This window comes from Chelonia mydas, chromosome 1 (assembly GCF_015237465.2).
Source record: "Chelonia mydas isolate rCheMyd1 chromosome 1, rCheMyd1.pri.v2, whole genome shotgun sequence".
NCBI lineage: Eukaryota > Metazoa > Chordata > Testudines > Cheloniidae > Chelonia > Chelonia mydas.
Genome location: NC_057849.1, coordinates 212043806 through 212058675, shown reverse-complemented (window position 1 = coordinate 212058675; position 14870 = coordinate 212043806). Strand labels below are relative to the sequence as shown.

Here is a 14870-nt window from a genome sequence, read left to right as displayed (position 1 = left end):
CTGCTCCAGGCTACCTCCCCTCCCTCCCATCCTCTGCTCCACACCCCTCCCCTCCTCACCCTCTTGCTACCCTGCTTCAGAGTCCCTCCCTCCTCCCCTACACATGATCACCCTTCCCCACCCCTACCTCCTTCTTCCCCCCTTTTTAGAACCCCCTCTTCTCCCCATGCCTCCTTCTGCCCCCTCTCTGCTCTATCCCCCTCCCCCTCTCTCCCTCCTGTCGGATTCCTCACCCCCTCCTCACTTCTCACTCCTGTCCCCCACTCCAGACCCCTCCTCTCTCCACCTCTCCATGCAGATCTGCTTGTCTAGACCCCCTTCTCCTCCCTCCTGTCCCCTGCTCAATAACCACTCCAGCCCTATGCTCCCTGCTCCCCCATCCAGACCACCCTGTGCTCCATCTCCACTGCTCCCTCCTGCCCCAATTTCAGATCCCTGTCCCCTCCCTTCCGACTTTCTCTCCTGCCTCCCTGTTACCCCACTGCAGACCGTCTCCCCACCATCTCGCTGGCTTCAGCCCCAGTGACAGTGACAGGAGATGGCGCCATTTGGAGTAAGGGAAACTCCATGAGTTGGCACCTTCCATCATGTTCTCACGAGACAGGTAAAAACTCCCCAAACCACCAGAGTGGGGATAAAAAGGGGAGAGCTGCAGCAGTGACAGCCCCGAGTGCGAGGCCCTGAGACGTGAGAAGGTGACGCCATGAGGCAGCTCTGGACATGTCCCATTCTCCTGGTTCTGGGCACGGATCCCCTGCTGTCGAGCGCGGACTCTGCTGTGATACTGCTGAGGAGGGGGCTCCCTGCTGCTCTGACCCTGCTCTGTGTCTCTCTTTAAAGGTGCTGAGGAGCTGAGGCTGGCAGATGGAGGCAGCCCCTGTGCCGGGAGAGTGGAGGTTAAACACCAGGATCAGTGGGGGACTGTGTGTAGTGATTCCTGGGACATGACAGATGCTGGGGTTGTCTGTAAGCAGTTGGAATGTGGAGCTGCTGTCAGTGCCCATCGTAATGCTCATTTTGGAGCAGGATATGGACCAATTTGGCTTGATGACGTTGCCTGTGCTGGTACTGAGTCTGCTCTCTGGCAGTGCGGGAACAGGGGATGGGAAGTGCATAACTGTTATCATGGCCTGGATGCTGGAGTGACCTGTTCAGGTAAGAATCAGCCACCTCTGTCCTGAAAAGGAAATCCCCTGAGACAAAAGGGCTTGAACCCACAGCGTGTTGTGTGCCTGTGACCGTAACGAGAAATGAACAAAAAGCAGAGGAAGTCCTGTAATTATTGTTATTACTGAACTGTAATTATTACTGTTCATGTCTCTGGCCACTGAGGAGCCCCCTGTGTGACTGTGAAGCGTTTTCATTATCTCATTTCCAGTTGTTTCAGTGCCACATCGTTCCTTTCCCTTTCCCTCTGAATGGGTCTAAAAATGCAGATAGGAGAGAAAATGGAAAAGGAAAATGTCACGTAGGCTCCTAAGTCACTGAGGCACTTTTGAAAATGTTACACTCATGCTAAAATCCAGACCCAGACACCTAACCGCAGAGGTACAGAGGCTGGGGCATTTATGTAGCCCCTTTGCCACCCTCTTGGGTGACCAAGGAATGGGCAGATTCTCCCAGCTTGGCCAGAATTAGATTTTGCCAAAAGCACTCCCCCGTCTGCTCTGTTACTTCTCATGTTTTGGACCAACCAGTAATAGAAAATTTCACACTCTCTGATACCCTGTAGATCTAGAGTAGAATAGAGAGCTCAGCCAAAAATATACCTCAACCCTACACAGCACAGGGATATCATATTATGCAGGCATTTGTTGTAACTGAATAGTTAACATTACAGCTACAGACCCATTATAAGTTTTATTTTTAAGTTCTCTCTTCTGAACATTTAGTAGGAATAATATCTTCCCCTGAAATAGCACAAGGAAGAGTAGAATATTTTCCTATAGTTCCAAAAGTTTTAGCAGCTCCCCCTGGCGATGGGAGCTCAGGGCAGGGTTTAATCTCAACCCTTTCCTGGATTTTGAGTGTTTCAGTGACACACCTCAACATTCTCTTCACAGGGTTAGTGCGTGTGTGTGTGTATGTGTAACCCTTCTGCCAGGTGGAGCCAGCAGCAACCAGGGCTTGGTTCAATATCCAGGGGTTCCTTTTCAACAATATGACACAGAACCGGTTTGAGCCCCCTCCCAGTAATCTGGAAAATTACATACCACCCCTGGGTGCCTTAGAGAGGTAATACTTCCCCACTCACAAGCAGAGTCTGCGTATAGAAAAGAAACTTTTAATGAAAGGAGGGAAATCACGTGACATTAATTAGGGAAAATGCTGCAAGCGGGATTCATAATCATAAAACTGTGAGCAGGGCACCCACCCCAGCGTGTGTGGGGCAGCGCCTTCCACCTCATGTTCTTGAGTTCTACAACCAAAAGTTCCTTTTCTGTGTCCCTCTCCGTTCCTTCATCACACCCCACTTCACACCATCTGTGAAATTCACTCACAGTGGTTGTCCTTGGTCAGTGAGGACCCAGAGTTCAGAGGTGAATCTGTGAAAGTTCATCTTCTACCCAGGAAAGAAGACACCTTGTTTGCTCTACCATCTGAGCACTTGCTCTGGCTGGTTAGCTCACCAGCCACTGTTCCTCTTTGCTGGCCACCTAGCCTCTCTACCAGCCTCGTTCCTAAGACCTGTACATATCAGTCTCTTGAGAGTCCCCCCAGCTTCTAATCATTGTCAGCTCTCAATAAACCAGGCTAGACAGAAATACTATGCCACCACAAGCGTTTTCAGTTCTAATAAGCACTTAACATAGTTAAAGAACTCCTAATAGAACCTATTTAGCTCTATTTTTGAACAGTGGGGAGAAATAGATTAAACCAGACCAAGAACCCTTAAGAAGAATCCACACCTTCTGGCTAACACACCCCTCTTAGATTTACAGAGGTCTAGCATTCAAGTCCCTGACTTAACAAGTTCTTTTCAGCTGAGGGTGACCCCCTCATTTGGGACAGGTTAAGCACAGTTCTGCTCCCCTTTACTCAAACAGTAAAGACAACAACATTGATAACAACATTTCACTACCCCTGCATTCAGTACTAAGGTGATTTGTAACCCAACACTCGCCAAGTTGATCACTTTGAGCAACACGGCTCTATCTGCTGATATCTAGGCAGAGGAGGTGTGTTCACGTAAATACAGTTTGCTCCCAAAGTCTCTCCTCCTCCCAGCAGCTGTCAGGGGAGAACTCATTCAGACCCTGCTCACAGCTGCCATTTCCTAGTATTTGTAAACAATAAAAAGAGGAGTTGGGCAGGAACTTTACAAAAATGAGCTTCATTGTCAGGACCTTGCAACTCTGCAGAAAACAGATGGACCTTCACCAATGTAAACCCCCTAACCTGGAAATAACAATGGCACAATGCCTTGTGCTGCCCACCTAACAAGTGCCCAACAGAGAGTTCTTCTTCTCTGAACCTCACCAGGAGGAGGGAGCGGTACACAAATGAAAGGGGTAACAGAGCAAAAGTTCTTTCTGTATAACTGCACCTGTATGTCAGCTAGAGCTGCATGTTTGTAGTGGGAATAAAGTTCAGGTTTGTAACAGGGCCCTTGAAGAGCTAGGCTGCCTAGTGGTTGGTGTTCCTGATCTTCAGCTCCTTGTTTAGAAGATCAATTTCCCTCAATCTTTTAGGCAGTGGGGTAAGGAAACCCAGGCCTTCTTTCTCTACCAAGTCCCAGCCCAGGGCTCTGCATGCATCAACCCCTGAATAGGGGAGGTCTCCTAGCAGGGAGTCTAAATTCTCTGCTCTGGGCTACTTCCTACCAGTGTCCTTTTTGTTTGGAGCCTGGCCCCTCTAGTCCCATTTGCTGGGTGGCTTGCATCCCATAGCACCCTTTTGTGGATCTTGGGTGGCATCATGCTGCAGTCTCAGGCTCCTTCAAATGGGGAAGCTGTAAGTTTGGGGAGACTGAACCCCACCACGTCTCTGGGCTTCAGGAACCCAGTTACCTCAGTTGCTGGAGGCTCCTAGGTCTCCTCCACAGTCCCCCTTGTCTGGGGAGACAGTGATTACTCCCTGGTGGCTGCCCCAGCTGGCAGGCTAGTGCCCCTTCCCCTCAGGTAGGGAGGCGGATAGCTCCTGCCTCTTCTCCAGTCAGCCCTCAACTGAGCCAGGCTCTCTCCTTTTCTACCCCCCAGCCCTGGCATTGGCTGCAGGTATAGCAGGGTTGTGCTAGCTGGGCCCAAAGGCTCCCTTTAACCCCTGCCGTGCTGGCAGGGTAGTTCCACAGGGGCTTATATAGTCTTTCTCTTGTGGTTGGAAACCCCCTTGTCCTCCTGTGTAAAATCCCCTGCACAAGATGGAGTTTGCAGTCACCTGGGCAAGTCACGTCTATGAATGATTCAGCTTTTTGCAGGCCGACGCCATTGTTTACATGTTAGTTTGAATGTTCCCAGGAAAGCTCAGATGTGGATTGGTGTCTCCCAAAGTCCATTGTCAGTTAAGTGTTTCTTGATTGGGCACTTACTGAGAATAGTCCTTTCTCCAGAAGCCGACCAAATGCTTCACTGAGGCTACTTAGAATCAAATAAGTACATAGCCAATATTCATAACTTCGAATACAAAAATGATACACACGTACAGGCAGCATAATCATAACCAGCAAACTACAACCTTCCCCTAGACAATGATCTATACGGTCACAGTTCATGGCAATAACGTCACAACTGTAATATGAGTTTGCGTTGTACAGACTGAGTGGAAACGGAATAAAGGACTCAAGATTGGGTCCATTCAGAATTATGCCAGAAATAACCAGTCATCTGTCGACAAACTGCGCTGTGCACTAGATATCACTGAGAACAAACTCATACGGGAGCTGTGATGGTTCTGCACCAAGCAATTTTTGAGAGATGCTGACCTGACAGAACACTAGAAAACTTTCCCAAAAGTGACAGTCGTCTTCTGATATGCAGTGTTGCTGTAGCCGTGTTAGTCCCAGGGATATTAGAGAGACAAGGTGGGTGAGGCAATATCTTTTATTGGACCCGTTTCTGTTGGAGAGAGAGAAACGTTTGATCTGACAGAGAAGAGCTGTGTGTCAGCTCAGAAGCTTGTCTCTTTCACCAACAGGAGAGGGTCCAATAAAAGCTATTACCTCAGCCGTTTTGTCACTCTCAATCCCTTCTCGTCCAGTTTCAGTTTTCATTTCTGGTTGGATTAATACCAAACTTTGCCAAAACATTCTCTTCTGCCAAAGTCCTTGCCTCAGTCAGTGCACGGGCTGGATGGTGCCCAGGGAGTGAATCAGGGATGCACAGTGACAGAGGCTGTTGTCTATAGGCCCACAGCCTCATTGGTTGCAGCAGCAGCATCACCATCATGGGCGATCCCTCCATTCCAGGATGATCTCTACCACAGATTTACATCTGGGTCCTGAGAGGACTCTGGAGTCCGATCCTGGAATCATAGATCTGCCCGCAGTAGGTACAGATGTTTCCTGACGGGTCACCTGCCTCCTGGGAGAAAGTTCTTTTTCTTTCCTTCCTTCCCTCTCTCTTTTCAACTTCGAGGGCAAGGCACTTCTCCTCAAAGCGGGCCACTGCCTGTTGGAGGATGTGGCATCACTGAGATCGGTTGGTTGCTTGCTCCTCCCAGCTTGTGATGCGTTTTCTTGAGATACGCTTTCAGTGTCTCTTTGTAGGGTTTCCTCTGACTACCACGGGATCTCCGACCATGGGTGAGCTGAGAGTAGAGGGCTTGTTTGTGGATGTGAGTGTCTGGCATCTGCACACAATGTCCAGTCCAGAGGAGTTGGTGAGTGAGGATCATTGCTTCAATGCTGGTGACATTAGCTTCAATGAGGATGCTGGTGTTAGTGCAGCGATCTTCCCACTTGGTGCAAAGGATCTTCCAGAGGCATCGTGGGTGGTGCCTCTCCAGACTCTTGAGGTGCTGTCGATAGGTCACCCAGGTTTTGCATCTAAAAAGGAGTGTAGGAATAACAATTATCTCATAGACCTGGATCTTGGTTTCCTCCCGTAGGTCACAGTCTGTGAAAATGCGCCAGAGCAGTTTCCCAAAGGAAGCACTTGCACACTGGATCCTGTGCTGGATCTCACTGTCAATTTTTGCATTTTGAGAAAGTTGGCGACCGAGGTAACAGAAGTCCTCAACTCTCTCCAAAGTCTGTCCCTTGACGGTGATTTGTGGTGGCTCATGTGCAAGGCCTTAAGCAGGCTGATGGATCACTTTAGCTTTCTTGATATGGAGTGAGAGTCATAGGCTTCAGTAAGTTTGTGCAAAAGAATCCAGTGTGGACTGAAGGTCATTCTCAGTGTGCTTGACTATGACACAGTCATCAACGTTTTGAAGAACAGTAATGGACACCCTGAGGACTTTAGACTTTGAGCAGAAATGTCAAAGATTAATAAACAGCCCATCCATTCTATATTGAATGTCAACTCCAGTGGGGAGGCGGTCTTTAACAAGGACCAAAATGACTGCTAAATACATGGAGAACAGGGTTGTGGCAATAACACATCCTTGCTTAACCCCAGTTTTGACGATGAAAGGATCCATCCCCAGGTCATTACAGAGGACGGTGGCAGTCATCTCACCATGAAGAAGCCTTAGGCCCTTTAATAGAATTTGGAGGGCAGCCAAATCTGGCCAGCACCTTCCCACAGGGCTTCGCGATTGACAGAATTGAAGGCCTTTGTCAAATCGATGAGAGCCATGTACAGGTCCTGATTTTGCTCCCGAGACTTTTCCTGGATTTGGTGGGCAACGAAGATCATATTGGCTGTCCAGCAGGATGGTCTGAAACTGCACTGAGATTCCGGCAATATTTCCTCAGCAAGGGAAAGTAATCGGTTTAAGAGGATATGGGCAAGAATTTTCCCTGCTGCAGACAGCAAGTCAATGCCACAATAATTTCCACACTCCAATTTATCTCCTTTCTTAAAGATTGTAACAATGTTGGCATTTCTCAAGTCTTCCGGAATCTTCTCATTATACCAAATTTGAAGAAAAATGAATCTCCCTGCAACATAGCTCTGAGGATCATTGGAGCACACAAGCCCCTTCACCGCAAGAAGGTGATGGTCCCCGAAGAGGGGCTGCAGCAGTGGCAAGATATGTAACCAATAAAATTATGCTGAAATAATGCTCCTGGCTGCTGTGGGCCAGAGTGTCACCAGGCACTAGAATGGAGATGAGGGAGACTGTATCCACCTACTGGGCCCTGGCAGTGTGAGGAGGAAGCTACCCGAACTGAATGCAGACCGGGGTGGCAGGGGAAAGTAGAAGAGGGTAAGGATTCAGGGGGAATATTCTGAGTCCGGAGGTTGGTGGATGGAGAGAAACTGGGACTGGGAGAGAAAGCGGGAGATGGGGACTGGCTGGGCAAGGAGCCTGGGACTGGGAGGAGGGGGAAAGAGACTAGGACTGGCTAGGCAGGGCAATTAGGAGAGGGATTGGGTGGGGAGAGACTGTGACGTGCTGAGCAAGGAGCTGGGGAGCTGGGGGAGACTGGGACTGACTGGGGGAGGAGTCTGGGACTGGGAACCAGTGAGGAGGAACTGGAGGTGGGTGAGGAAACAGACCAGATGAGGAACCAGGGTGTCAGGGGAGTCTAAGACTAACTGGGTGACGAGACTGGAATAAGCAGCCAGAGTGGGCTGTGGGAGTCTGAGAGCAGATCTACATGAACATTTAATGCATGGCAAGCTGGGATGTAAATCTACCCTGCACTGTCCTGCCATGCACCGAGTGTCCATGTGGACGGTGTGGCTGCACACTGAGGCCTTGTCTACACTACTGCTTACGCTGATGTAAGTTACATCGCTCAGGGCTGTGAAAACAACCCCTTCCCCCCGAGCAATGTAACTTACAGGGACTGCTCGGAGGGGATGGGGCAGAAGGGGTTAGGCTTTGGGAAACAGGGGTAGACGGGTCTGTCACTACCAGGACACACACCTCTCCAGAGCCTGGAATGGAACCAGGATCCCTGAGTTTTGCTATTCCCCTGCTGTCAGCAAATATCTGTCAAACTCTCCAACAAAATTTTCTGATCCCGTCTAGTGCTGGTCCACAAAGAGGATGACAACCTACTACTACTGTCAGTTACTCCATTAGCTCAAGTGGCAGTGATTTCTGTGGTAGATCTAAAGGTTCCAACCCTGCTGATGACCCATGTGGGTGTCACAGGGTTGCCATCTTTCTCATGGCTGGTAACCGGATCCTTGAGGCTCTACCCCCTGCCTACCTCTTCCTCCCAAGGCAACGCCCTTCTCCACCTCTTCCCCCCAGGCCCCGCTCCTGCTCCACTTCTTTCCTCAAGGCCCCGCCCCTTCTCTGCCTCTTCCCCTCAAGGCTCTGGCCTCATTGCTCACTCCCCCTCTCCCCTCGTCACTTGCTGGATCATCTCAAGCAGCCTGCCTGGAGGTAGGAAGCCGTCCTGGCTGAGCAGGGGCTGGCACAGATTAATGACCCGGTTTCCCGGCCCTCCGCCCCCCCCCCCCGCCCCATGGAAAATGACCCGGTCCCCCCCCATGGAAACCAGGTTTTTGGTTCAGGTGTCATTTAGGTCCCTTTTTGACCGAACTTTCCAGTAGAAAACCAGGCACCTGGCAACCCTAAATGACACCCGGACACAGAAGCTAAAAAACGGACTGTCCCCGTAAAACTGAGACGGGTGGCATCCGGAGGGTGGCAACATGATTCTGCATCTTGGAACTTCTGTTTTTTCAGTTTGCTTTTTTAAAAACCTCGGAAATTATGCACAAAACATTACTTTAAAGGAACGTTAAGTTTGCAAAGTTGAGCTGTAAAAAATAACTAAATGGCAGAATTAAAGTTGTCTTCGTAACTTTATTGTGGCCCACTTGTACATCTGCGTTAAGATACTGTCTTTAATTCCATGATAACAAGCTATTTTCTCCATGAGACCCCTGCCTCATTCAGTGCACAGGACAGACAGCATGGGCAGAGTTTGGGAGGATGCAGGGGGGCATTGGCAGAGTAAAGGCATGGGGGGCACGCGGGGTCGGTGCAGGGAACGGGGGCAGGGGATGGGGCCACTTCTCCTGAGGCTGAGAGTAGCTGGTCCGGGTTGTAGCTCTGCAGCTGTGCACTGCTTCCTGGGTCCTAGTGCCTGCCCGTTTCCTGTAAAACGGTGAGTGCCTGCAGGGGGGCAGAGGACACTGGGAAAGGGGGATGGGGCACGGGGCAGCGGGCAGGTGAAGGGGGGTGGGATGGGGAAGAGAAGGAGATAGAGGAATGGGAGCAGGGAGCAGGAGCCCAGCATGTGGCGTCCCCTTGGCAGTCCAGCAGCCCCGGCAGGGAGGCAGCTGCAACGGCCCTGGGAGGCCCCAGAGCAGCAACATCTCTGCAACAGCCGGTGCTGGAGTGGCCACAGCTCCCAAGCTCAGGTCGCTGCAGCAGACAGCAGCAGCTGGGGCTCACCCATTAAGCCATCCTGCCCCGTCCCCAGCCCTGGCAGCCCAGAGACCGCTCCAGGCTGGGGTGGGGGGAGGGAGAGTCAGTGAGCCAAGATAACTGGCTTCAGCATGCGTGTGTGTGTGTGTGTGTGTGTGCGTGTGCTCTCTGTCCCCCCCAAATATAGCAGTCAAACTACGCCTATGCTAGACAGTGCTCTGAATCAGGGTTGGTTGTGGCGTGAAGGAGGCTGGTCTGTGTAGGACCCTGCCTCATTGGTTGCAGAAACTGCAAAGTGTGCTGTGTGTGAGGCAGGGGATTGCAGAAAGAGAAAGGAGGGTCTCTTGTTAAGGCAGCTGAATCCTGCCCTGCGGAATGGGATTCTCTCCCTGCCTTTGCCACAGAGATCCTATGTGATGCTTGGCAAGTCTCTGAAACCAAATATTTCACAGGTGGTCATTAATTGTGTGTTCCTCATTTTATGGGTGCTCAGAAGTGCTGAGCATATGCTGCTGTAAACTGAAGTCAGTAGGTCAAGGGTGGGCAAACTACGGCCCATGGGCCGGATCCGGCCCCTCAGGGCTTTTGCCTCTGACCAAGCTGGGCACAACCCCCCTAGCTTGGGAGAGGGGAGGGGCCCTTCAAGTGGAAAATTAAACAAAGAGCTTGGGAACCATCAAAAGGGGAGCCCTGATGAAAAGAGGGGGAGAGGCAGGGTCTGCAGGGAAGGAGATTGAAACCCAGTCCCCAGAAGCAGGGGTACCTGGGATAGGTTGGGCCACCCCAGGTTTTGAGGGAAATGCTGAGGATTACGTAAGCCATATGCCCTTTGGCCTTTAGTTGTTTTAACACTTTTCTCTCTGGTCACTGTGTTCCTATGGATACATAAATAATATCACTCTCCTGGGCCTGGTACTATTCAATATTTTCATTAATGATTTGGATGATGGAGTAGAGAATAAACTCATAAAATGTGTGGATGACACAAACCTGGGAGGGGTCACAAGGTCTTTGGATGAGAGTATTAGAATTCATAATGACCTTGATACATTGGAGAATTGGTTTGAAATCAGTTAATTAAAATTCAGTAAAGACAAGTACAAAGTACTAGACTTAGGAAGGAAAAATCAAATGCAAAAAATCCAAAATGGGGAATAACTGACTAGGCGGCAATTCTGCAGAAAATGTTCTGGGCTTATACTGGATCACAGACTGAAATGGGTGATGCTGTTTTGAAAACAGGAAATGTCATTCTGGATTTTATTAACAGAATTGTCATATATAAGACAGAGGAGGTAATTGTTCTTCTGTACTCAGCACTGGTGAGGCCTCAGCTGGAGCAGTGTGTCCAGTTTTGGGCTCTCTCTCTACAATGGGTAGGTAGGACAAGAAGTAATCCACTTAGATTGCAGCAAGGGAGAGTCAGGTCAGATATTAGGAAAAACTTTCTAACTATAAGGATAGTTAAGTACTGGAACAAGATACCTAGGGAGGTTGTGGAATCCCCGTTGTGACATTGCACTCCATATGTTTTATGGAAATATGCTTATGAGTGTGAATATGATGTAACTGGAATATGCTTTATGCAAAAGGTCTCATGTAAGGTATCAAAACAAAAGTTATAACCTACTGAATATATTCCTCCTATTTGTATGTCTGTATCATTCCTGTAGCTGAAGCTAGAAATATGAAGTATGACTCTGAGGTCCTATTGTAATTATGCAAAGTATGGGCCATTAATGGTGGTTTAGAATCTTGATGGCTCCCAGTGACTAGGACAATTGGTTGTAGATGGTTTATTTACCTGAAAGCCTTCCTGTGTACGTGTGGGCCAGCCTGTGGGTAATGAACAATGAGGTCTCACAGGACATTCATCTTAAATCCATCTTAAATCTGGTACTTTTCCATTTAGAAGGAGGGGTAGGGACAAAAGATTCCTACCTTGTGCCAAAGCTATAAAAAGGGGTGGAGCAGGACATTTGGGGCTGCCAGTCATGAAAAAGCCCCTGTTTTCCACCTCAGATGTCTGGTGGAACTAATAAGGACTGTACCAGGGGACAGGATTGGGCCCAGACTAGAAAGGAGTCTAGTCTGTGAAAGAAGCTTATTGGAACATCTCTGAGGGTGAGATTTTACCTGTAATCAGTGTCTTAATGTATTAGGCTTAGACTTGCGTGTTTTTGATTTATTTTGCTGGATGACTGATTTTGTTCTCTCTGTTATTACTTGAAACCACTAAAATCTGACTTTTTATTCCTAATAAAATTACTTTTGTTTATTAATAAACCCAGAGTAAGTTATTAATACCTGGGGGAGCAAGCAGCTGTGCATATCTCTCTGTCAGTGTTATAGAGGGCGGACAATTTATGAGTTTACCCTGTATAGGCTTTATACAGAGTAAAATGGATTTATTTGGGATTTGGATCCCATTGGGATCTGGGTGTCTGGGTGTTGGGGAAGGTGACCTGCTGAGCAGTTTTTGGTTGAAGCCTGCAGCTTTTGGGGTGTGGACCAGATCTGGGTCTGTGTTGCAGCAGGCTAACATGTCTGGCTCAACAAGGCAAGGTTCTGGAGTCCCAAGCTGGCAGGGAAAACGGGCTCAGAGGTAATTTCAGAACATGAGGTGACAGTGCCACGGGGGTGTCTGTGACTGAACTCGTCTCACCCGTCATTGGTGACTTTTAAGAACAAGTTAGACAAACATCTATCAGGGATGGACTAGGTATACTTAAACCTGTCTTGGTGTAGGGGGATGGACTAGATAACTTTGTGAGGTTCCTTCCAGTCCTACATTTCTATTTATTCCAAGATTTCATAAGCTATTCAGGCCTGCTGATTTTTTTAAAAAGTTTATCCCTACTAGATACTGTTTAACATCCTCCTTAGTTACCAACAGACTGCAGAGTGGTTCACCCTCTTCACATAGTATGAATACACAACCTGCTTCTATCCAAAACCCGGAAATGTTTATTGAACACTTGTGCCTTATTTGCATCATTATAAACTATTTTACCATCTCCATTTGTAATGGGCTACACCTTTGTTAGGATTTGTTTGTTTGTTTGTCTTTACTCCTAATATACTGAAAAAAAATGGTCATTATTGTTCCTAGCCCTGTCAACTATGGAGTTTCCCCGATAGCTTTAGCTTCCCTTATCGATTTTCTTTATATCAGAACTTCCAATGTATATCGATTGCTATTGAATTCCCCTCTTTCCATTTGTTGTACATTGTTTTTTTAAAAATGTCTAATTGCTGCCTGCACTGTCCCACTGCACCAGGATGAGCTTTTGGCCAAAGTTCTAAGGCAGTGGAACACCTAACTCCCTAAGGCTCCTTTGTAATTTTCATCCTTCATTGGCTTTCTAGGACACACTGAGCTCCAGCTGGTTGGAGGGGACAGTGCCTGCTCAGGACGTGTGGAAGTAAGACATGGGGACACCTGGGCTACAATCTGTGAGGCACACTTTGATCTCAAAGCTGCCAGTGTTATCTGTAATGGACTACAGTGTGGAACAGCTCTATCTATCCCAGGAGGAGCTCATTTCCGAGAAGGACATGGACCAATCTGGACTGAGGAATTCCAGTGTGTAGGGAATGAGTCACACCTCGTGTACTGTCCCAGGATATCACACGGGAGTCAGACGTGCTCACATGCAAATGATGCAAGTGTCATATGCTCAAGTAAGAATTTGGCACAATGTCTCTAAAATCCCAGTGATGTGTATTTTAGAGTAGGGTGCAGCAATAAAATGATCTCACTCTGTAGGGAGCTGAGATAACAAAGCTGCTATCAGCTTCCAGTAAAACTTAAACAACTCAATATAATGGGAATGGGTTCAATCCCCCCATCTTTCCTTTTCTTAATTATTTAATATAAAATATCTTAAATGCTCCCTCTCTAAACTCCTTCTCCCTTCTCCCCTGGGCACACAGGGTTCTGGCTGGTGAACGGCAGCACAGCGTGCTCAGGGAGGGTGGAGATCCAGGTTCTTGGTGCCTGGGGAACCCTCTGTGACTCACGCTGGGATTTACCAGACGCCAACGTTCTCTGTCGTCAGCTCGACTGCGGCTTCGCTGTATCAGCCCCAGGAGGAGGGTATTTTGGGAAGGGAACTGGCTCTGTCTTGACAGACACATTTCACTGCAGAGGGACTGAAACCCATTTGGGCCATTGCTCTGTTACTGCCCTGGGGGCCTCTCCGTGCTCACACGACAATGATGCCGGTGTGATTTGCTCAGGTAAGTGCAAGAGAGATGCTGGATTAAGGACACCTGCCCCTCAGTGTGTGACCCTGCCTCCAGAGCAGGGGAACCTCAGGACACAGCAAGGGGAGGGGGAGCTAGATCCCAAAGCACAGAAAATAACAGTAAATGTATTAAAGATAACATTTAAGTCAATAATGTCATCACAAAAGAACAGTTGTGCCTTGGGAAAGCCCTGGATTCTCCAGTAAAAAGATCAGCAACTCTGTCCTGACCCGGGCAGCAGAGCAGGGGCAGCACTTTGTCCTTCGGGTTACATCAATGTCACCGATTCATTGTCCCCAGCCTTCTCCAATAGTAATGAGAGGGGGAGCTGGTAGTGACTCCCAATATGGAGCTTGCTTCACACTTTCTATGATAAAATCTTCTTGGCACCTTCTTGAGAAGCTCTCACACCTTCCTTGATTGCTGGAGCCTTTGCAATTTGGGAAGGGGTCAGTGCTGGGGCCAGGGTGGTGCCTTCTCCTTGTGCAGTCAGATTCCTTCCAGGTTTGGCTGAATTATAAACTGCTGAAAATCAGCATTTCATTCTCTCACGTGAGTTCCTGGGGGTATTTTTGGTAGCCCATCACAGAGAAAGTAGTGCTTTCACTCACTAAGGTTGTTTTTTACTTTTTTCACACCTTTCCAATTGAAAAAACTCCAAAGATTTTTTCCCCTGCTTTCTTACTTTCTTACACATTTTTTCCTTTTTCTAACTTTTTACAGTGGAAGAAAAGATGAGCAGGGGATTGGACTAGATGACCTCCTCAGGTCTCTTCCAATCCTAATATTCTGATTCTGTGAAAAAATAGAAAGGGGGAGGAAGTGGCAAACCTGTACATCCAAAAACTGGAAAGGAAAATTGAATGTTTCGTTTTCCAAAAGTTGAAATGCAGTGCAAAGGGAGGATGGTGCTCAGGGGATGGAGGAGCTGTAGAATATTTCTTTTTATCCTCATCATTCAACCTGTGACCCAGGGCCTTATTCACTCTACAGACCGTACAAACACTGCAGTGAATACAGAATTATTCATTTCTTCATTGACTTTTCTATTGTGCTCGTTACAGTAGTATGAGAATGCACCACAACCATTAATGAATTTGTCTTCATAACACCCCAGGAGACAGCAGACTCTTATGAGGTCCATTTCAAAAGTGACTTAGGCACTTAGAAGCCCAAGA

General features: G+C 48.3%; 2 protein-coding genes across 3 annotated transcripts in view; one reads left to right on the top strand and one right to left on the bottom strand.

Moving 5' to 3' along the window:
- Positions 1–14870, bottom strand: part of LOC102941373 (scavenger receptor cysteine-rich type 1 protein M130) — a 1272625-nt gene that overhangs the window by 549761 nt on the left and 707994 nt on the right. The window lies entirely within an intron of this gene.
- LOC122466655 (scavenger receptor cysteine-rich type 1 protein M130-like) overlaps positions 1–14870 on the top strand; it is a 45787-nt gene that overhangs the window by 6155 nt on the left and 24762 nt on the right. For both annotated transcript variants that reach the window (XM_043551904.1, XM_043551938.1), the window contains exons 2-4: positions 841–1155; positions 12811–13125; positions 13378–13683. In XM_043551904.1, coding sequence (XP_043407839.1) covers positions 841–1155; positions 12811–13125; positions 13378–13683 — 936 coding nt within the window. The remainder of the gene's footprint in view (positions 1–840; positions 1156–12810; positions 13126–13377; positions 13684–14870) is intronic.